This window comes from Calonectris borealis, chromosome 9 (assembly GCF_964195595.1).
Source record: "Calonectris borealis chromosome 9, bCalBor7.hap1.2, whole genome shotgun sequence".
Taxonomy (NCBI): domain Eukaryota; kingdom Metazoa; phylum Chordata; class Aves; order Procellariiformes; family Procellariidae; genus Calonectris; species Calonectris borealis.
Window position 1 is genome coordinate 14,964,224 of NC_134320.1, and position 24,403 is coordinate 14,988,626.

Consider the following 24,403-nt stretch of genomic DNA (forward strand, 5'->3'; position numbering starts at 1 on the left):
GTAGGAAAATGTGAACATGAAGTTATTGTGCAATTCCTGCCTACAAACAAAATCATTCCATGAAAGACGAGAAGTGATGAATCCAAACATTCATACATGTGACGCAAGAAAACAAAGAGGTCGTAGGCTCCTTCAGGGACCCTCTGAGTGATGGAGCAATGCCTGGTAACAGTAGGATAACGAGGACACCAGCAAAGGAGTGGGAGATCTAGCTATAGATCATATTTAAAAAGCCACTCTGCAAGCTAGAAAGGATGCAAATGTGGCAGAAACACACCCACACCAAACACATGGAGTATGTATCGAAGACATCAACTATGTATTTGACAGATAAAATCTAACACAGTGTATTCAAAGGTATACAGGCAGAAAGCCACGGCCAAGAGGCTTCAACTAAATGGCCAGAGGTGTCATGGATCCCTGGCTGACAGGAGCAGAGCTCAGACCCAAGGACTTCAATCCTGTATAATTGTGGGTTCAGGTGCTGCTGCATCGTGTCACTGCCTGCTACTGCAGACACAGCTCTAAAATCTAAAATGAAATAGCAGGAGGCCATATTTTATCTCTTTCCCTTTTAAACCCAGGTAACCTTGGAGCAAATTAAACGGGTGAGAAAAGCTGGGAAGTGGGATAAGAGAAGCAAGGAGCAAGTGTTAATTTCCCAGGAAAGGGAGAAACTATGTAGTTTAGCTATCAGGCCAAAGTCTGGATAAATTGTAATTACTTCTCATGTTTATTTGTTAGTTTTCATTTATTTACATTATCATCATCATTTAGTTTTACCAGGTTTTTTTATTATGTTGAATGTCTTTTCATCCCAGGATCATGAGGTGGTAGGTGTAGTCAGGAGGACGCTGCCCACCAGCAGCACAGCAACATGTGTTGTTATTGCAGCTATGGATAAGAATAAAAACTGAATAAAAACTGAATGCTACAAGCCAGTAGACACAGAAATAGTTAATCAGAAGTGAACTACTTTGTTTCACTAGCAGCAAATACAAGTTTCATGCACAGGCACTCAGATAACCCCATTGTCCTGGTTTCGGCTGGGATAGGGTTAAATTTCTTCCTAGTGCTGTGTTTTGGATTTAGTATGGATTTAGTATTTTAGTTATGGATTTATGCTGTGTTTTTGATGTTTTCAGTTGTTGCTAAGTGCCCTCCTAGTCCAAGGACAGCTCCCGTGCCTACTGACTGAGCTAGGTACACAAGATGGGAGGGAACATAATCAGGACAGCCAGCCCAGCTGGCCAATGGGGTATTCCATACCGTGTGACGTCATGCTCAGTATATGAAGGGTAGGCGTGATCCAGGAAGTGCCGATCGCTACTTGGTTATCGGTCAGCGCAGGTGGTGAGCAATTGCATTGTGCGTCACTCATCTTGTATATTGTATCTATTCTATCTATCCTATTATTATTATTATTTTCCCTTTTCTGTTCTATTAAACTGTCTTTATCTCAACCCACGAGTTTTTCTCACTCTCACCCTTCCGATTCTCTCCCCATCCCACTGCGAGGGTGGGGGGAGTGAACGAGCGGCTGCGTGGTATTTGGCTGCCTGCCAGGTTAAACCACGACACCCATGTAGAAGGAGGGCCGCCACAAGTTTCTTGATGGAGATTGCATCAAATTAAAGATCACAGGGCAGATGACATCTCTCTCAAGGAGTGAGAGCACTGGTTGTGGAAAGTCAGCAAGCTCAGTGGATGCACACATTTGGCTTCGTTCTTTCCTCTGCCAACAGGTAGTCCCTCCAAGTCTCTCTAGCCTTCTTTTTCATCCAGGGACTTTGGAGATTATCCCTGCTTTCTTCTACTGGAAGTGGATGACCTTGCCCGTGCCAGAAGCTGTATTCTGGACTGCAGGTCGCCTCTCTGTCCACAGTCTGTCCATCCTCTGTACACTTACCTCTTCTGGCAGCAGAGCTCAGGAGAAACTGTTGCCCCCAGAAAGGGTAGGATGGGATAGGCAGAAATGCAGGAGTCTGAACGTAACCAGCCAGGAGGCCAGAGAGGATTCACTAGACAAGATTTTTGATACTGCCTTCCAAGATGCAGAAATTCTTCTACAGGTCAGAAACCCAGTATCCATCTAACAGCTCTTGGGAATCTTCCAGCCCAGAGTGGTTCAACATCAGCAACAATGGCAGAGATGCTCCAGTTTTGGTCTGATCTTGTAAACCATGCTGACACTGTATTGCTAGCTTCTGCCCCGAATTCCACCCCACCCACATGGACAGGGCAGCTTCCAGCCCCACCCCACTCCCCTGATGAGCAGGTGCTGTTAGCACTTGCCCTGCAAAGAGGCACGAGAGGGATTCCAAGGTTAGCACACATTACCCAAACAGCAGCTTATCTGAAGAAAAGGTGGTAGGCCAGAGGTGGCCTGAAGTTGCCATTTGGACCATGCTACTCCAAGCCTTGTATCTGACATAAAATAAGAAGGGGAACAACAGTAGTCATGAGTAGGTATTGTCTTATTACCTGCCCCAGAGCACGGCGGTGTTTGCATCCCTTCAAGGGACTCAATATATTCACTCCCCAGCCATTCTGCATATGTCCTTCTCTCTTCTACTGGCACGATCTCAACAGCAGAATCCTTAAAGATCAAGTTCTTTCCTTGAAAAGTTGAAGAATCAAACATTTTGAATCCATTTCCATTGCTGCTGTTTCCAAAGTAGACCTGAAAACAATGCAAAATTTTCAGTATTTTGCAAGATTAAGTGCCACATTCCTCTCATACAACATGAGACAACATGAAAGACGATAGGAACTGTTTTGTAGATGAAAAGTTCATACACAATTGGAGAATCTCTATTATGCGTTTGCTTTTAGACTCCAGTAGCTTAGATACAGAATTCTGCCATTGGCAATTACAAGAACACCATTTGTGATTTTGTTTTTTTAGTTACTATCTGGAAAGAGCTGTACTTTAAAAAAATTATTCTGTCTAAATGTTGTCGTGTAATACAGGGTTTGGCTGCACAGGAGTTACAGAAATGACTGAAGCCTAGCATGGAGATAACTAGTTTAAACGCAGTACTGGGTAACTTCAGTATTGACTGAAGGAACCTAGCTTTGGCAGCCACGCATGGTCTGCCTAGATGGTTTACCATGTACGTGGCTGCAGCATAAATACACCCAGCAACGTTCTGTTTCATTCCTAGGAAAATTCCAGCATGTGCTCTATTTCTTGTTGACTTCAAAGTCATGCAGTTTGGGAAGACACCTTAAGCTCCAGGAAAATTACTACTGAAACCAGTGGCTGGGCAAAAAGTTGAAATCCCTGTGTGCCAGGGTGGTTTTACTAGGAGAAAGACATGGGTGGTATTTTACCTTCTCCATCCCACTCCAAGGACAGGGCTCTGCGCAGCGCACATGCTGCCAGTCCCATGATGCAGGGGACATAATATGGCAGTATGGTCCTGTCGTCTTTATCCTTGGTCTGCGTTAGACCATATGCAACTCCCCCATAGCATACATGGATTATTAATACCTGGGCTTTGTCCAGTAGTCCATATAGAGCAAAAACGCTGGTATCTGGGTGAACCATAATGGCCTGAGCCGGCACCCGAGCCAGGTGACACTCAGCAAACTGGGTGACTTCAGCACGGGCACCATTTGGACACAGTAACTGGAAATCACTGGACTTCAAGTTTTGGGCCCAACTATCCGTATTCTTACCTGAAAAAAGAAACCGGTCATTGTCACTCATTGAATGCTTTAGAGCAAAAAGGCTCTAGAAAAATTACTGAATTATAATAAAGAGATACGTAAAACGAAGTACCATCTGTGTTCTCAAACACTGTCGAGTGCTTCACAAAGGCCACATCCCCAGAGTCCTGTGCCAGGCACCTTTAGGAAATAAGAGATAAAAATTCAGTTCAAAGCATCTTTATGTGAACCACATTTTCTTCTAATAACTGATAGGTTTAGAATTCAATTTTTTTTACATACATTCCTGGAAACAAATGCACTGGACCCTAAGGTAATAAGCAAAAACCGAGGAATGAAGCACCTTGAAAGGAGAGAAAACCAACATCTTTGCAAAGTATTAAAAAATATTCTGAATTAAGACTTTTAAGAGAGGAATACAGCAGAAAATTTTGATTAAAAACAGTGTGAGAAACAACAGAAAAGGCCAGTATTAGGTAAGCAAAGAAACAGAAGATATATTATGGGATACTCAGTGCACTATTCCCCATCTGCTAACAGTCGCTTTCACTCCTTTTTAAAGCATGTACAAAGTATATGTCATTAAGACTTTTTTTGAATAAAATAATTTGAGTGCATAACCCAAGAGTTTATCAGATTCTGCATATGTGCATCTAACATCTCCTCCTCTCCTACGAGTGTGGTATCCCATTACAGAGAGTTTCAGGGCAAAGGTGAGGAACAACACACCTTTACCAGCATTTGCTATTTCCCATGTTACATTGTGGTGTTGTCTAGCGCACGATACAACAGGCACCACAGGCTGTTAGGAGATTTTTGCTAGGCCTGAAATATGAAGTCAGCAGAGAAAAGAAATGCATGGCACCTGCTTCAGACAGCAAGTAATACATCACTAAAATCAACCTCAAATCAGTGAGCTGGTCAAAGAGATCTAACCTCCCAGGTATTTTGGGTAGTGTGTGCTGGCAGAGGGTCTGTGGGTAAGAGAGTTTAGTGGTGGTACCTTGTAGTTTATTCTACAAGTGCTTTCAAGAAGCATTTCCTAAAACAAGATCATTAAACCCACCAATCAAGAAGAGGTCAAGCTGTAACTGAGCATGGTTTACGTAGTACAAAATGTGAGGGAAAATTGTTATTGCTAACAGTTACCAAACTACATATATTTCACGTGTACCTGGTTTAACATGAGCAGTTATAATCCAAGTTCTTATCACCATGTGGCTGACACTGCCATGCAGAGAACAGAGGACTCAGCAGGTGCTGTTCAGTGCACTCCCCATCAGAAAAGCTGTTCCCAATAGATTTTTCAGTACTCTGCACAGTTTAATTTGCCCCAGGCAGTGGGATATACACAAACTGAATGACTTCTCATACCTCTAGTCAGGTTAGCCTGAAGATATCCAGAGTTGAAGGAATCTGGAAATCTAAGGCTGAATTTTAAGCTCATGTCAGTCACCTTCCATAACTCATTCTTCTTTCAGAAAGCATCACCTAAGTATCACAGCCAGACCCATCCCTACCTTGCAGAAGATTGTGACCCTCCATTTTTCACCCAAATCCTAATCTTTTAAATACCCGAAACTTTCCACATCACTCGATGAATTAAAAAAAAAAAAGAATGGTGATCTCCATATAAAGTTTGGGCTGTATGGGCACTATTATCAAATGCACAACCTTAGAGTATGAGCAAGGCTTATACAGCCTGTAACAGCATTTGTTGCTTATTCAGTTTGGTGACTGGTAGCTAGCTCTGTCAATCTATGAAGTACAGCAGAGGATCCGGAGTTTGCCTGTAAGGCACGTACCACAGCGGAGTGGCTGGACACAACTAAATAGATTTGCAAAAGGTAGTTATTTAAGTCTAGCACTTCAATATTTACCAGGCAGCTGCTGTTGAAGTCTCCTCCCCGAAGGAAAAAGACTGCTCACTGCCAGCTCTGTTACATGCACTGTTACCTTCAGAGGTGAAGGTCTGGAAAAGGAAGTGCTACTTCCATATATGAGAGTTTCGCAGTCTTTGGGTATGGCCCCATATGTAGATGTCCACTGTTACACAAAGTATTTACTCCATTTTATACTGTTTTCCCCCTGTACCTTTAACACATCTTGTTTTGAAGAGGATTTGATATTTGAACATTGGCCACAGTTGTTTGTGCTGTTCAGAAACCTACCTTCTCATATAGCCACCAATGAGCCAGGACAGTGAAGACCCACTCCTGGCTCCCCGTCACTAGCCTGCCACTCTCAGCATGGACTTACAGCAGCCAGATTCTGGCTACTATTTGCCTGCTTCTCTGCTAAAGCTCTTTATGGATGACCCGACCATTCAGAGTGGCAGACTGTCTGTCACACTAAGCATTAAAGCAAGACCGGAGACGGATGACAATCCACTTGGTCCTCACTAGGTGGGTGCCTATTGCTCTGTAAACAGACATATAGATTTGGCTGCTGGTCATCTGGTTGGCTGCAGGCCAGGAAGCTGGCAAAAGGCTTTGACGTAATCTAATGTAATGCCTTATGACATACCTGTACTGCTGAAGACATCTGGGGACACATGTCCCACTTCACTTACGGCACATGCCATCTAACTGTAGCAGCAATAATCACTTTTTGCTGACTGGGATGGAAAATAGTTCCTCCCTGCATTTTGACAAGCTGACAGACTAAGTAACAACCATATGTATTAATTACCTGAAGGCTCCGCTGTAGCTGTAATAACGTTCTTGGCTACTTGCGCTGCATTTATTGTTTCCGCTATCATCTCCAATACATAGTTGACAGAGTTTTGATGGGTAATTGTCCTGCTTAGCTGAAGGCACGCAGCTGGCAGAGAAAAACTCACTCACAGCTGGGGAAAGAAAGACAAACCAATATGATGAGTGAAAAGCTGAGTAGTAGAAAAGGTAGTTACACTGTCACGAAGTTATAACCAAAGCAGGTTTCCGTAGAACACTAGAAACATGAGTTACAGCTGCCTTACTGGAATTTACAAACTACAACTTTTAAAATATTTTCAAAGAACTATTTAGCTGATTATGTAATGAAATCAAAGAGCTTCCTGGGAGATAGGAAACAGGCAAGCAAAATTCGAATCTGGAGTCCTGTGGTCATAGATCCTTTGCTTGTTGTGCTAACGTTGCTCCATTGCTAAATACAGTTTGAAAATAAATGCAGTAAAATTCAGGACAGGGATACATCATTTACTGCAATGATATCCCAGAGCTGGAAGTACCACCTAGAGGGGATACATCTGTATGGGAGTTTCTGTGACTATCCTATTATTGATATCTGACTTGGGTCGATATCCTCAAGCAAAAGCTGAGCAGCCAGGTGTGAAAGCAGGATTTTCAAGACCATATGATAAGCTTAAAGTTGATTGAATACAAAAAGCAATGGACTCTTCAAATGCATTTCTGAAAACTGGAATAAACTTTGGCAGTTTGATACACTGGAGGCCAGGGCTGCCATTGAGATGGATCTGGACAGGCTGGAGAAACAGGCTGACAGGAACCTCAAAGTTCAACAAAGGCAAATGCAGAATTCTGCTTTTAGGATGGAGTAAGACCATGAAAGGCTGGGGGGTGGCAGGCTGAAAATGAGCTCTGTAAAAAAAGGACCTGGGGATCCTGGCGGACAACAAGTTGACCGAGAGTCAGCAGCGTGCTTTTGTGCCAATGAAGGCTAACGGCATACTGGGTTGTGTTAGTGGAGCCGTCAGGGGAAGTGATGATTCTCCTCTGACATCTGTGCCAAGTTTTGAGCTCCCAGGGTTAGAAAGACATTGGCATTCTAGAGCAAATATGGTGGAAGGAGAGTAGGATGCTCAGAGGGCTGGAGCACATGACCCAGCACTTACCAGGCTGAGAGCTGGGTTTGGTCAGCCTGGAGGTAAGACAACTAACAGTGTATTGCTGTCTTCATTTACATAGTGGGTTTTTCAAAAGACAGAGCCAGATCCTTCTCATAGATGCAGAGCAAAAGGATGAGAAGCAACAGACCGAAGTTACAAGGAGGAAAATTCTGATTAGATACAAGAAAAAAATTCTTTACACCAAGGATGGTCAAACACTGGGCCAGGGGTCCAGAGAGGTTGTGTGTAATCTCCATCCTAGGAATTACTCAAAACCTGCCTGTACATGGCCCTGGGCAATCTGATCTAACTGGACCTGCTTTGAGCAGTTGGTTAGACTAGATGACCTCCAAAGGTCCCTTCCACCCTAAATTAGCCAATTATTTGGAATCAATGAAAGGAATACTTTCGTCTTAGATGTAACATTCTCCGTTAGTCTACTCTGGTGGCAAGCTTAAAATTTCAAATCGTTACATTAAAAACACAACACTCCTTCACAAACAGATAAGCTTAATATAGAGCTATGAAATATCAAAATTACCTCCCTAATGGAAGTTTATAATTAGACTGTTACTGTATTTTTGATACATAGTACTGTTGCCTTACCTTGAGGAATATTACAGTCTCTGGTCTTAATAATGCCCTTCTTAATTAGCATACCAATGGGGATATTCCATCCAGCAGTTCTCCCCAGTCCTGTGTGGCAGGACTTCTTCCCTTTCAGGTCACTGATGGTGAATGCATTGGATAGATTTCGTTTCACTAATGCCACAGCATAGTATGCATTGCTGTTGTCATCAGCTTGCAGAAAAAAAACAACACACATTACAGCTTCCCTTAAGCATTCCCGCTGCTTAATGATCATCTACAGATCCATTACACTTATCTGGTGCCAACTTCAATTGCACCAACAATCAAGTCAGGAAGTATGAATGTACATGTAATTACTCTTCACTTCTACTACTTCACAACGTTGCGTTCACTTACAGCCTGTACACTGGTACTGCTATGCACTTGAATAATCTAGAGACAAACACGGAAGTGTTCTTGTTAACACCAGCTCTTATAAATACATCCCTCTGAAAAACAACATTTGGGTCATTAGTGACTTAGCAACACTGATTTAAGAAATTACTTTTATGCAAAAACCTCAAACCTGTATTAACATTTCCACAAGTTTTGCAGCCTTAGTGACACAGTGGACACAAACCCTCTTTTCATCGGTGACTCTGAAGCAGCCGCATTGACAGGAAGAATTTGTTTCTAACTAGAATCTACTGTGTAATTTCTGTATTTTTGCTCCTGTTAAAAATATTTTGGTTTTGTGAATACAAATTTTTTCCATCGTAAATATTTGATTGCAAAATTGAAAAGACAAATAAAGAGGTACAAGACTCAAAACTGCCAAAGACTCAACCTGGTCCTGCAGCAGGACAGATAAAAGTTGCCACAAACTCTCACTGTAGGAACCCATCCCATACTTATTTCCTCCTCTATCCATGATGTGAGGATAAGAATTCTCATTTCCTTTGAAAACAGCTTTCCCAGCAGGGCTAGGGAACAGAGGCTGTGCTTTTAGAGCTGTTTTCAAACAACCTGGAAAAATAAGGTCTATATTTATGTTTCCTGACCTTCTTACCAGAGTAACTTTCTCCAGCAGCTGGTACAAGGCCATACGTCTTCCCAGCTGTGTAAATATCAGCTCCACCCAGAACTACAGCATCACTTTCCTTTTTCTGAAAAATAAAATAAAATTTAGGATTTCTGTGAAAAAACAGCAGATACCTTCCCTGCTACAACGATGACACCTCTAGCATCACACCTGTTGCACCTCAAAGGGCAAGTCTGACAGCAGAAGAGCAATACACAGCAAAAAAAAAAGAAAAAACCCAAAACCTGCATAACGCAGCATCAGTGAAATGGGGAGAGATTTCACACATACAGGCTTGAGCTAGATGGGCAACAATGCCCTCATCACAGCTGAAGATCATCAGGCTTCAGGCCCATCCATCCTGTGTGAGCTACAGAACACCCCCTCGAAACCCAGTATTCCTACTGGTCACCCAAGTGCGCGCATCTCTGATCCTACCTACCCAACAGAGAGCAGCTTGTGTTAATTCGGTTTATTGCACAAGGATTGTAGCAGCCTACCTGGATCAGCTCCATGCACTGTTCCTTTGTCTTGGCTGAAATACACTGAATTGCTGGTTTCAAATCCTTTTTCTTAAAGGCAATGGCCATTTCACTACATTTCCAAATCTCCTCAGTGGATACAACACACCAGTTCAGGCTTTCTGGCAACACTGCACAAAATTGGAGAGCAAATACTACAGTTCACTTTCTTTGTGACAGACACGGAGGGATACACACTGCCCGCTGCCACATATGTACCGTACATGTTACTAAAAAATGTTTACTTCTGTGTTTCTCTCCATCTCTCCAGCTCAGACTTACACCTGATTAGGAACCACAGAGCTCTCCAGATTAGTGGTACGTCCACACTGCAAACCTACCCATAGCAAAGGAACAAGAATTCCTACGATTGCTGACTATTAAGCGCAGCCATAATGTGTTAGTTGAGTGCAGCACAAACACACCCTGAACACAGGCTTCCTCATACCTGACAGTCACTGAGCAACCCCCAGAAGAGACAAGTCCGGGAGGTGGGGGGCTTTGCCACAGCACAGAGCATGTCTGGGAGGCTCAGCTGCCATGATTATTAAGCTTCTTAAGGCAGGGATTCTTACAACCTCTGTTTCTGACTTTGCCAGAATGCACATCAAGCAATTTCTACATTCTTCCGATAGTATAAAAGACCTTAACACTTCAATAAAGAGCAACTGAGGGTTTCTTCAGCTTCTGGAGGAAATTCTCTGCTAGGAACCCATTCATCCATTTATAGACTATCTGAGGATTTGCACAGCAACACATTGCTATTTCCCCCTGTTAGCAGGTAAAAAACCGGAGTACCAGGTAGCAGTAGCAGCTTACCAGATTAATGTGTCTCATACACCAGAAAGGGTAGAAAATGCCTGCATCTTGTAACACAAAGTGGGACAATTCGCACAGGAAAGTATTCTGCAATGTGATACTGTTTCTAGGTCAAAAAGTGACCTTTCTCCATGCTCAAAGATTAGACTGGCATCTTGCCATAACCCTCGAAGAGTGAGAAGAAAACAAAGCAGAAAAAAGATGGTCTCTGTTATCAGCTATTTTTGTTCTTGGTTAGGAATCTAAAGACAACTTACTGTTGGGGTTGCAGCTCAGAGCTTGCACGGCATGAAGATACTCATCACCCAGCCATGCCTGGTAATTCTGAGCTGTGATTGCAACGAGCTCTGTGGTGGAGTCTCTGAACAGAAGATTCTGGGCACCATAGGCTGCGGAGTCAAACATCTGAAACTTGGTGCCTACCCCATTAAATCTTTGCTGTAATGTTAAAGAAAGAAAAAAAGCACCTGTCACACATCCCTCTACCTGGGATGTGTGACACCCCACACCCCTTCAAACCCCACAGAGCTGAAGGTGCCCACATATCCTGTCTTCAATTCAGCTAGACGGGTGGGAGAACTCCTCTAAAATGCAACGCACTGATGAAAAAATGGTGTCCTACTTGTCCCTGGTTCAGGAGCTGGAAGACAACTGTCCCATCTGTGTCAGGCCGCACAACCACGGCACGAGCCGGGATTCGGGCCAGGTGGCAGGTTCTCCACTCTGTCACATCAGCTGTGTTGCCGTTGCGGCACAGAAGCTGGAAATCCCGGGAGCGAAGCCGCTGGGCCCACGAAGAAAGACTTCTTCCTGAAATCAGACAGAACTGCTTATGGAACAGACATCAGGTGGGGCTGATGCTTCTGGCTCCACGTCTGCTCTAAGCATCACGTGCAAACACACGTCTCCTGAGCATCTTTGAACTATTCCTGACTGCACAATATATCCCATGCATCTACGTGGTCCCTTAGTCTTGCATCTCTGATAAGACAATAAACAGCCTAACACTTGTGAGACTGCATTGAACTGTACGGGGGCCTGCAGTAATATCAAGAGCATCCCTAAGTCTAGGATCACATGCAACATTTTTTGTTTTTTTCCCTGTAAATGATTGTCAGACAGTCCCATGACATTAAAGTAATGTTATGCTCAAGACAGATTTCACAAAGTGCCAGCTAGGGCAGGCCACATCTTGTTAACTTTCTGCTAGTCTCTGCTGAAAACCCCTGGGTAGGCAGGAGCAATGTAACAGCTCAGGTCTATATAAAACTAGACTTTAGTGCTGTTTAAGCTCTCTCTCCAGAAGCAGCTTAAGATTCCACCTCTAACCTTCACTGAAACTATCAAGCATTTAAAAAAAAAAGATCACGTGGACTCCTCTATCTCCTGGTCTATACATCTGTGGGTACATCTGTTTTCAGTATTAAAAACATTTTTTTGCTGATTCCTCAATTCAAAATAAATCAAACATTTGACATTATACTGTCATTACAGACACTGTACTTCAGACCTTGCAGCCACTGTTCAACAAGCTTCCGGATTACTCACCATCTGTATTTTCAGGCACTGTGCTGTGCTTCACAAAAGCGACTTCTCCAGCACCTTCAGCCAAACACCTAATAAATACAAATCCAACCACAAAGACGCATTACAAAGCACAGCTCCCATGCGCTGGACGCTGCCGGCTGACAGCCAGAGGGCTGTATGCTACGTTCCGTCGGCCACAGACACTGACCTATTTCCTTGTGCTGAGAGTTTTGCTCAAGGCAGAGACTAGTGGCTGTTAGAGCATGAAGTAAACTGTCACTGTCATTTGGTGAACATGGGCAACATGTCCGGTGCTGCCCGGGACAAACACCATGACCTTCTTTGTCCAGGAGAGTTCTCCATCTAAGGCAGTTGCACAATCCTTTGGGGAACAGGCAGAGAGGAGCAAGTGTTCCACATGAGCAAATTCTGCCCTTGCTCGGTCAATGCTATTACTCAGGGACTGGGAGCTGCAACACAGTGCACAGACAGGAAGAAGGAAAATAAGGGCAAGATTGGTGTGCAGAAAGGGAGGGCAGAGCAACTCGATTCAGTGCAGCTGAGGTGGGATGCCTGAAATAGCTGAGTAGGGCGGCAGTTCAGCTCTCAGACTCTAAAGGTCACCAGGTTTTACTGGGAAAGATACAGCCTGCTGAAACAAACACTCAAACTTGTGTCAACAGCTGCTGGACAAAGCAAACAGCAATGGGATTTCCCTGCCCAATGTAAGTGCTAAATATCCATTTGGTTTTAATACTCAGGTATTAATACCTGAAATAGAGGGTTTAGAATTACTTTCATTCAGTCTCTAAGTTTAAAGCATGGTTGTCGTAACACAATAGCAGATTTTCTAACAAGATCAACTGGAAGTTCTCTGGCTTCAATTTCCTATGAGTGAGGCCTGGACACGATGGCTACGGATAGAGCATCGTGATAAAAAAAATTGACAGAGCCATGATTTTTACCTGAAGGCCCCACTGTAGCCATAGTATTGCTCTTGGGAATTTCGTTCGCATTTGTTCTGCCCAGCCGAATCCCCTTTGCAGAGCTGACAGAGGGATTTGGGATAGTTTACGTCATTTGCTCCAGGAACACAGCTTGCATTGAAGTAGTCACTTACAGCTAAATGTGAAATTAGAATGAGAAACTTTTAGCAGTGAATAAACAAGATCCTACAATCTCATTTTAACCCATCTACACAGTACATCTCTCAAAACATTTAGAAGGGACAAGTCACATTGTTCTTAAAAGATGGTTTCCAAGTTTAAAAAAAAAACCTGCAGTCTTCATCAGACCTACGTTAGGTGTATTCCATCTTACAAGGAGCATCAAAGCCAAGGAACAAAACAGCAGCTAGAACCACACATTTCTGTCCACACAGAGGGTCCCAAGACCATACAGAAAGGCATTGCTGAAGAACAGATCTTTGCCCTGTAACTCTTACCTTTTGGAAGGTCACACCCCATTGCTGCCAGGCGCCCACTGTCAATTAGATAACCCACGGGCACATCCCAGCCTGCAGTTCTGTTGATGCCTGTGTGACATGAACGGACACCCTTCAAGCTGTTGATGGTGATGGTGGAGCTCTTCCTTACCACAGCCACGGCATAATAGGAAGTTCCAATCTCTGCACCATAGGAAGAAAGAGAAACAAGCAAAGTAGCCTCGCAGCAGCACTACAGTGAGACACTGATTTGTGGCCCCTTGTGGCTCCCCTACCCACAGGCAAGTCACATTGTTTCACATCCTCGGTGAGAACCTGCCGACTGTGAGTGAATGTCCTCAGTTATCTTTTCAGTGTGAAATGTCTTATTTAAAGGCCACAGGCAATCTGCTCTAACTTTGAAGGTCACCCTGCTTTGAAAGGGCGGTGGGATGAAAGACATGCAGAGGTTCCTTCCAAGAAGAAATTTTCTATGATTCTAAATATACTTGGACTGACTTGAAACCAATATAATTAATAGTAAAAAAAATTATTGCCCAGTTGTCTACCAATTTGATCTTAATTTTGACACAGCATAGTAAGTTGATGTGACTAGAGCATCACAGCTGATTTCATTCTCTTTGTTTTACAGTTTGATATAACTCAGAGTCAAGAGTTTAGGATCTGAAATGACCATAAGGCCATTCAATCTGACTTTATTTAGGTCATAAATCACTAAATTTCATTCACTTTTCTCCAATTTGAGCTCATAACCTGACTAATGGAGATAGCCAGCCTCTGGCTCATGAGGCCCATTTGGTTTTGAGAAACTGAAGTGCAGTCCCCTCACCAGGGTCATGATGTGGTTAACGGCGGGGGGGGGGGGGGGTACTGCAGGTGATCCAAGTCCCTGTGGACTGAGCCCAACAGGCACTTCTGAGGGTGCCTTGGCCAGATCACGCTAAGACCCAGCTGCAAACCAAATCCAGCTCCATCTCACAACAGAGTGGTGGGACACCACTGCCTGCAGACTGCTTCCAGAGCTGTTTCTTCCCTTGGGTCTCTGAAAGTTATGGGGGACATCTTCCAGCTCTGAACTACACAAACGTGTTGATACTGAGCCCTTAGTCAGGATGACAAGTCACCACTGAATTACTGTCTCTGTCTTGAAAGGAACTCAAAGCTTAAGGACACCCAGATAAGGAACAGAATCTATCACTTCCTTTCTTCCAGCAGGTAATCACATAAACTATTAATAATAAAATCTAATTATTCTAATTTATGGGATTGAGAGATAAGCCTAATAACAATTTATGATTTGCAATTCATTAATCTAACTGCAAAGTATAGAACAGAGATGACAGTAAGCAGTGAGACAGTAAAAAAAAAACCAACAAACCCCAAACAAAAACCAACCCAACCAACCTATTACAGGAATGGCTATTCTGACCCAACTGTCTCAGGACAGACCCTGCCACAGCCCCACGTCTCCTGTTTTTAACACATTCTGTTATGGGCAGGAACTTCCAAGAGGGAACCTGACCACTACCTACTGTTTAGAGTCTTCAAGAGGAGGACCCCAAAATAAAATGGAAACAGTAAAAATGCATAATAAAAGGCTCGTATTAAGTAATCTAGAAGTTATTTAGTCAGAATATACCTTGATCATATACTTCCCCAACCACAGGTTTCAGACCGTGCTCCTTTCCAGCCTGGTAAATCAAACGGCCATCCAGTGTCACGGCATCTGCCAAATCATCCTGTGCAGACACAAGGGCAGAATACATGTTGAAGCTTAATTATCAGTATTTCTTAACAGCCGGAGACAGAGTACCCATGAATTTAAGAGAAGAGGCCCCTTTATCTGCATTTGTGAGTTTTCTTTTCTCCAAAAAGTTCTTTTACAGGCACTCAAATTTCTGAACAACAATTACCAAGAGGGATTTTATAACTTGAAAACCGCCTTACTTCAGTCGTAATGCAGAAACCAGCCCTGCACTGTGATGGCCTCACTAGACTTCAGAGTCCAAAGGAATCTTAGAAATGGATCCCGCAGCTCTCTGATGAATCTTAAGGCCCACCAGTTTGGAGTTTCATTCATCTCTATAGCTAGTGCCCCAAAGCTTGAAGATTTAAATAAAGTAAATATATTTTTGAGGCCATACACAGATAGTTTGAAGTAATGTCTTCTGGGGCTGCAAAATCTGATGCCAAAGTGTACTCAAAAGCAACCTTAAAGCATGCTGGCTTGTACCTCAGCAGACAAACGGCCACGCTTTTTGGGAGAGGAGGAGCAGATGGCAGTGCATTCCGGAGAAGGAAGAAAGCATCTAAAAGACTGTCCAAAGTGCAGGAATACAAATCCAGGGCATCCACTGCTGGGAAGGTGTCCAACAATACTGTATCTTTTCAGCTGACTAGGACACCAAGCTGGCTGGAATCCTGCTACAGGTGCAGGATTGCTCTGGATAGCACGGGAAAGGACTTCCCACAGCAGCAAGGACTAGAGAACTATACACGCCTCTGATCAGCTGAACCTGGCTCTCACTGTGTACTCAACCCAGTGGAAGCCAGGAGAGGGCATCTCGCACAGAGAACGGATACTGCTGAAAAATAATCAGCAGCTTGACATTTTGCATTTCTAAGCTGATTTCAAGTTTCTTATCAGTTTGCTTGACCTCCGGTTCGGCACTGGAAGGGGGTAACTTAGCTTACCCATCTCTTGGCAGTTTGCTGAGCATTGGTTAGGGTTGAGCTAGGACTATGCTGCCTAGTATACCACAGCAATTTCCCACAGGCTGAGCCACATAAAAAGCTTGAAAATATTTTAAGGGATCATGTGAGAGCATAGGTAATACATTGACGTCGATACCTAAATCAGATTTGAAGTTGCCATGTAATTTGAAATATTTTGCTTATTTGGCTCAAGGGAGGAAAAAAGATCATATTCATTAATTAGCTGAAACAATAGATGTCTTGAGAGTTTCTTCTCATAAATGAGAGCTGAACAAAGCTCCAAGGGAACCTGGAGAGGAGTTGGGGTTGGGAGGTATTTGCATCTTAAAGAACAGACACCATCTTTCTGGAACAACCAGATCTGATATTGCACCGATGAGAGTCAGAGCACAGGACGACAGTTTAGGAATCAAATAAGGCCTGTTGTTTAGAAGGAACACCTGGCAGTGAGAGGAGGAAGAGGAGGTGGGAGTTAGAAGGACCTTAGCCTCCTATCAATAGCTTGTGTATAACTAACAGAACAAGACAGAAAAAATGCCTATTGTTGAATTTAACATGAAGCAGTTTACAGGTTACAGACCTCTCCTTTAAACGCATACAATCACTGCTGAGGTGGCATACCACCAACAGCGTGGGTATTTTTTGTAGCAAGCATTTGCCAATACATTTAGCAAAAGCACGGGATTATTCCACATATGATTTTTTGATAAGTATATGTGCGATGGTAATACCCGGTTAATTATTTTCAGAGGGACTTCATTTCTGTGTGTCACAACATTTGAGAATTACCTACAGAAGTATTTAAAGACCTGCTGAAGAATAGCTCTGGTCACATTAAATATTGTCAGGCTCCCTAGTTTAATATTTAGACATTTCTCAGTTTTTAAACACCTTCAGAGAAAAAGGTTTTTTACTTTACCCATGTGCTAACACATTCACAGGACTAAGTCCAAGTCATGTAGTGCTACAAAACAGCGTATCTCTGCCTCTTCAGCCACTGTGTCCCACTCCCTTTTCGGCCTCAAAGAGCAGAGTTCAGTGCGTATGCGGACTCAGGGGTTCCATACAGTCCTACACAGAGCAGGCCAGCTTAAACATTTAGTAGATTATTAGCACAAGAAAAAAGAGGTCTCAAGGACAAAGCCTTGTCTTGAAGCCTTACAGTGAAGATTCATTTTATCAGAAAGCTACTTACTCATACTATCCGCCTGCAAGTTTCTGAGTTCAGCTAATCAAGTTTTATAGGAATCCAAGGTTTTAGATACGTGCCTGCTGCTTGTGGTGGCTTACAAATGCAATTCTCTGTGCACTGTATTTCAGAAGCAGACACTCATCAGCCCTTTTAATAACCTGCTTTGCAGAGTCTAGCAGGTCCCTCTGTGGAATGCAGCAATCAGCCCAGCGGTTTTAGGAAGATCTGACATTAGGAAATATTTCCTGTCTAATCCCGAGGTAAGATCCATGTATGTATCGATATCTGCTCCTAACATTCTTCAATACAGTCTTGATTCCCTTGTTCAAGAACAGTATTTATCAAGAGGCAATGCGGTAGTTTTAGTAGTCAGACAACCCTTCTGCTTCTCTTGACAAAAATTTACAAGATACTAATTTCTGAAATTTGTTCCATTTTTCCGGCCACATAACCACCTGCCTCGTCTCCCTTCAAACTCCTCTGCCGGGCCTCATTTCCTGGGTCTGAACCTCTTGTCCTTGACAGGCTGCATCTCCTCCACAAAACCCTGATTTTTGGGAATGTCTACACAGGATACACAAAGAATATTATTTATTAACACAGCCAGCCATCCTCCCCTTCCCCCACACTCTGCCAGTGAAGACGACTATGATTACCTGCCTCCACATTTCTTCCAATGTCCACTTGTCGCCTCCCGCCCCCTCCTAAGGAGAGAATCATCTTCCATACATCATTTTGCAAAGCCACATGTTTAGAGTCTTTCAAACCTTCCCCAGAGCCATGCTTCTTTTGGAAACTGAGCATGCTCTGGGCAGCTGAATGAATACAGCTGGGTTTGTGTGCCCTTTGCTCACCCTATTTGCTGCTTTGTCTCTCTCTTGTACTCCGGTATTGGGAGATTTGATTTGTCTTTACGCTTATCTGTATATACAGCAACTTCCATGATGGGACCCTGAAATGGGAGTTTGATCCAGAGTTTAACTGAAATACAATCTACTTATAGGCTCAGCAGCACAGGTTTAACTACTGTCTGCATCTTATAGCTTCATCCCTTCTTAAATATCTGCTAAATAAATCTGACACAATTCCCAAATCAAAGATTAGCATTTGGGAGGGAATATTTAAGACCTTTGCTGTGTTCCTAATGACTGGCCATATGTGACTAGCCAAATAGACGACACAGGGCCATTCTGACATTCAGGTTCATATGTATACCTTTATGTCTTTTTAAAAAATATAGGCTTTGATTTTTCAGAGACATGAATGCCAGGAAGCACATGGTCAGCTGCCTGGATCATCACCGCAGAGCTGTGTACATCACCACTGGATTATTATTAGGCACATGGGGAAATTAAATCAATGACACAACTCACCTTGATCATCTGCGTACAGTTAGCAGCTGACCCCCCCGCTGTACACTCCAGAGGGGGAAGGATGCCAGCCCCACCAAAGGTCTTGCTCATGTCATTACACTTGGAAAGTTCTTGCTCAGAGACAGTGCACCACCGGATACGTTCCAGGCTGAGAGCTGCAAACACCACACCAAGAGAAAATACTATAAAACACATAGTTGCCCTTCTAACAGAGCTTACCATTTAAAGGTTCCCGAAGAACCAACCTTTCATTCCATTCCTCCTCCCCAAACAGAAAGAAATCAGGGCTCTTTCAACAGTGAGTCTTTAGAGACAGTTCCATTTTCCTTCAGATTAACATGAATACTGAATTTTTTTAGACTGGAAACAGGATAGGCTCAGACTCAGATACTGAAACCCGATGGCATTTGTTTCTGACATAAGAAATATGGGTACCATGAAATAGGTCAGGGCGTCCAAACTATTCTTAAAACCTTGCAGAATACACCTTCTTTTCTCCAGTCAAAAGTGTTTAAAATGATCATTTAAAATGATACGCTGCAAAACCAAAGAGGCTGTCCAAAGACAACTCTGTCTCAAGCATTGCTAGTTAGTACCTGGAGTCCTGCCCCAGCCCTTTTTGGTCTGAATAAAAAAAAGCAATCTCAGGTGCTCAAGAGCCTTGCCACTGGGCTTATTACGAAAACTAGAAAAGTAAACTTGTCCCTTCAAAACACTCTTTCATCAGAGGCCGTTTCCACAATCATGAAAAGGGGACGGCGGTTCCATGAATGAAAAGAATCAAGTTTAGTAGTACAGATTCCATTAATGGGTGAAGAAAGGTGTCTTTCAGCAGGCTCAAACGCTACCTTTCTAAGCGCCAAAGCTACAAACACTTTGTTGCTTTTGTAAGGATATGTCATCATGCGCAAATGGTGCAGCTGAACGTCAAATGCACATGCAAGTACGGTTTATGCTGATAAACAGGCACAGATCATTTTTGTAAGCAGGGGGCACCACATTCCATTGCTTTTCTACAATTTCTATTTTTAAGTTGGAGTCTGCTGCAAGCTATTTGTCATGTGGTTTTCTAAAAACTCTAACTGTCCCTCTACTTCCCCACCATTGTCGTGCAGCTGAGATACCACATCTAACTTTGCAAGTTAAAATTACTCCACTAGTGCTCAGTAGTAGCCATGCACATTTTCTGACTTAGTGGCTGCAGACTAAACAAGATCATTGATGCCACAAAGCTTGTTTTGTACCCGATACTGAAACAGAGAGTTTGGCTTGCTGTTCCACTGCAACTCAGAGCCAACTCTACTGCTGCCAACAAACATTAAGTCAGACTTGGAAAGCTTACAGGCAGTTTTCATGGCAGCATGTGCTACTAGAGGGAGAAACAACTGTCCACCTCTGAGTTGCAGGAATTGAGAACCAAGATGGTTTAGAAGAAAGGCACGACAGGGTCATGGTAAAAAGGCACCTCACGGAAACTTAACATCTACCTGGGTGAAATTTTCACCATTAATTTCCTGGGGCAGGAGGATGAACCGAGGTTTTAATTGATAAAGGGGTTTGGGTTTTTCTTCTCCTAAACGCAAGCAAATGGAAATTAAACTGGGGTCTCAGCACCTCAGCATGTATGGCTAAGTGCCATTCTTCAGCCTCAGCATTCTGGTTTTAGATATAAACACACAGGAGATAATGCATTAATTGTATGAAGAAATCATTAGCCATATACACCTGAAACATGAAACAAAGCTCATTTGGTCTGTATTTCAGCCAAAATAGTGAAACAGCACGAATCTGTTGGTTTTTTCCTCACTCATCTAAAAGAGGTAATTAATTTCTTCCTTTCCAAACCGTTGAACTTGGTTGTTACAGGAAAGCCAGATCCTGGGCAATTTCCTGTCTCCTTCCTTACACGTTAACCCATTTGAAGTGGGCTTGAGCACAGACAAGGTCTGTAGTTAGCCTCTCTTCCTATTGCCACCCAAGAACATCTTAAAACAGCAGGTCAGTCTCTAAACCCAAGTTTATTCACAATTTTGGCCCTCCTGTATACCTGTAGATATACATAAAGCATGTAATGGCAGGAGCTGGCAACTTCCATCTGAAATACGCTCAAGGTCCTGAACACACATATAACTATCACTGGCAAACATCCAATTAACTCCTTTGCTGAAAGTAACAGTACTACATTGTGTAACATCTTATCAAATGGCTATTAATACAGCTATTAATACACTATCAAGGGCTTTCAACAGAAACAATGTCAAAAAAAGAAGGAATATACTAGGATCATTTTTTTTTGAAGAATTGTGGAGTGCTTCAGAAACAGCATCTACACCTCGGGTGAAATTAAAAGCATTCGCCATTAGAATTTGGGAGTGACAGGAGAAAGCCAACATGTCGCACAGAGCATGATAAGTGGAATAAGGCAATTATTTCTATTTTCACAAAATAAGTGTCACAGAACTGTTCACACTTGTGAGAAAGACACCATTGAACCAAAAGTAGATTCAGTGCTGAGGAAATACATTTGACACCAATGAGTCAAGAGACATACATGGTGTTCAATACAGCTTTTTCTACTCCTTTTCTATTTTTTCTATTCTTTCTTTCTATTCCTTTTCCTGGCCATATAAGATTGGGTACTGAAATGGTTCTAGTTTCCCTCTGCTCTCTCACATCACATACAAGTCAACCCCAAAGACACCATGCCACAGCAAAAGTTTTGGAGGGCACTTACCAGTGTGAAAGAAGAGAAGATAGAAGACATTTCTGGAACTCTTCATGGTGAAAATTTTGGGATTTGTGCTTTTTCCAGCCTTCAGAACTCCCAGAGATCAAGGCTTCTGCAAGTGTGCTCTCCCCAGCCTGCTCCTTGGTGAAAATCAGCAGCATTCAATTGCAGGTGCACTTTGTTCAACAATTTATCTTGCTTACCTTGGCACACATCACCTCATAATGACTATGGGGAAAAAAAAAGCCTACCTCTCTTCACACTGCCTCTACACTTGCAAAAAAATTCAGACTAGGAAATTGCAAAATATCTGAGGCACCAATGAGGTTGTTACTGCTTTAGCACCACCTATAGACTTAGATAAACAGCTACACACTGACTCATGGGGTAAGGCAGGGCTGTGTAAAGAAATCCTCATTTTAAGTGTGAGCTCTATGTATTCCCTATGTGTTGGGCCTCAGGAAGCAAAAGTAGATTCAAGCTAAACACTTCATCTGACAGAGCTGATGATCACTTTTTTTGCCACATTCTCAGCGTTGTCATGAATCCCATAAAGCCATAACAAGAAACCCAGGCTTTTACAATAGTGAAGCCTATACACTCTACAGGTGGTACAGTGCAAGCTAAGTGCACATCTCCTGAAATTTAATAGCAAGTGCTATGAAATCGCTGAAGTAGTTCGATTTTTTTAAGGTTTTAGAGAAGGCTCAGGAAGGCTTTTCCTTCCCAAAAAGAGTAAAAACTCTGCTGACAATAGCTCTGTTAAAAGCTACTGTGAATTTTTGAGTAGTTTTCACAGAGCAACACTCATTTGTGCTGCCCTTTTCACTTCTCATTAGTCAATGAACTGCAGCTGCCTGTAACACTTTGTTTAGATAAAAGCCATTTAATGTTGCGTTGCTCTGCTGACTGCCATTTCTGAGCTCAGCACCCAGCTACCAGAAAAAGAATGCCTGTGTACCGCCATGAATCCCCATGCACGCTTCTTTACCATCTTCTACCAAGAGCATGCACGAACAACTATATGCATCCTTCAGATAATCTATATGTTGCATTACAGGAGTTGGTTACTTAGCTACCTGACTGCAATTTGGCCAGGCTGCTAGCTTTAACACCTCCTAGTACCTGTAAGACAACAGCTGAGTTTAAGTCAATTAATTGCTATTTCAAGTGTGGAACTTCAAAAAACAGAGCATGACCCCTCCAGACCTTCTTAAACAAAACCTTATGGCTGAACTCTGATTCTGGCTACCTAGACCACCTGGAAGTAGTCATCCCTTTGTTGTCTAAAGTGCTAAAGAACAACCTGGCACCACTGGAGTCCTTCCAAATTTCAGGAAGGATCCGTTATTCGGATCGCTCCTGTGCCCTTCCCACTGGCCAGATTAACCCCTCAAGTCCTCTGATGCTCACAGCAAAGCTTACATATATATAGATGACAAGACTGATGCAACAGTCCTAGCACCGGTTGCTTAAGACTGCAAGGGCAAGGTTAATAAGAAATTAATTCAGTACCAGGTCTCTCCTGTGGTGGTTCTGATCCTCTACGGGAAAGGTTCAGAAGGTAGAGAAGCAGCCTTTTCGTACAGGAGGCCTATTCTGAATGCAACCCCCTGTAAACCACCACACAAGCATAGTTCATGATAGTTTAGCTCATTTTCCTGTTTTACTCATAATTTTATGAATATCTGTGCTTTAAGGAGGTATTAAATTTCCTAACCTAATTTTCAGCATAATTTAGCAAAAATGCCCACAAAGGAAATGATTAATATAATATAACTTAAAATAACAACAGAGAACAGCAAATACTTCATCAAGCATGCTTCTGTATAGCAGTTACAAATAGTTGGGTTAGCAGGCGGGGAAGAAAACCCATGGTGCCTTCACTAGGCCAGCAAATGTATATCAGTATAACACCATTTGGATTTCTTAATTACTCTAGTTGTTAAATTGGAAGTCTTAAGAGAAGTACACGTATTGTAAAATGTATCTTTCAAATATGGGAAGTAAAGTGTACCCAAGAAATCAAAGATATATCAGCACCCGATGCTGGAAAAATGAGATTCAGAGAAACAGCAATTAATGCAAAATCCTAAAAATTACAAGATAAAACAAGTCAACTAGGAGCATCAGGGCTGCCAGAATCAATTTTTCTGCCAGGGATCAAGGGCAACATCTGAAACAAACAAAACCAAAAACACAAAGAAGATACCCCCGAGTCCTTTGGGTTTTCTTGATCCAAGACTGGTTTTCACTCTAGCATGACAACCGTGCAGGACAGATGCCTGGGAGAAAAGTTCTGTGAAAGTTATTCAGACATTCCAATATATGAAAGAGTAATTCCTCACATACCTACTCAGCTGAACAGGAACTATAACTCTTTTTCTGATGGGTTAAAAAGAAGAGGTAGGAAAAATAAAAATGTATACAATATAGAGATCTCAGATGTTATTTTCATTCGCAGATTTGATAGCTGAGATCAAAAAAACATAAGGATCTAAAAGTTGGTGTGTTTTAAGATGTCTCACTATACACCTCAAATAACCAGTGACTTTCAAAGAGGTAGACTACAGTAAACTTTTAGCTCCTTTAAAAATTTATGACATTATTCATCAAAAGTTGCATCGATCTTATAAACCTTGCACTTCCACAGTCAGAAGGCATCTCAGAAAGACAGAACACCTACTTCACAAATCTAGAAAAAACTAAAATTATTTTGGGCCATACACCAGCAGCTTACACTGTAAGTCTTATAAGCATGCCACATAACACCAGCAATATTTGTGTCCCAAGTTTAAACCTGCATTTAATGTAGTAACTTCACTGGCCCCAATCTGGTCACCAGTGTTCCTCTAACACATTATTTTCACTTACAGTCTGAGCCAATTATTTTAAAATTCGACAACAT

The 24,403-nt window shown here is 42.6% G+C and overlaps 1 protein-coding gene across 3 annotated transcripts; it reads right to left on the reverse strand.

Moving 5' to 3' along the window:
- Positions 1-296: 296 nt before the first annotated feature.
- MELTF (melanotransferrin) lies at positions 297-24,138 on the reverse strand. 3 transcript variants are annotated; one of them, XM_075158363.1, is made up of 15 exons: positions 21,502-24,138; positions 18,768-18,922; positions 15,127-15,226; positions 13,488-13,670; positions 13,009-13,165; positions 12,065-12,132; positions 11,139-11,326; positions 10,774-10,954; positions 9,677-9,828; positions 9,165-9,261; positions 8,132-8,326; positions 6,367-6,523; positions 3,788-3,855; positions 3,497-3,684; positions 297-2,683 (listed from the first exon to the last, which is right to left on the reverse strand). In XM_075158363.1, the coding sequence occupies exons 1-15, from the start codon at positions 21,545-21,547 to the stop codon at positions 2,327-2,329; spliced, it is 2,292 nt and encodes a 763-aa protein (XP_075014464.1). In that variant the 5' UTR covers positions 21,548-24,138; the 3' UTR covers positions 297-2,326. The 3 variants fall into 3 exon arrangements, with proteins under 3 accessions (XP_075014464.1, XP_075014465.1, XP_075014463.1); XM_075158364.1 differs by having other exon boundaries at positions 297-894; positions 2,485-2,683; positions 18,768-24,138; XM_075158362.1 differs by having other exon boundaries at positions 18,768-24,138.
- Positions 24,139-24,403: the final 265 nt, after the last annotated feature.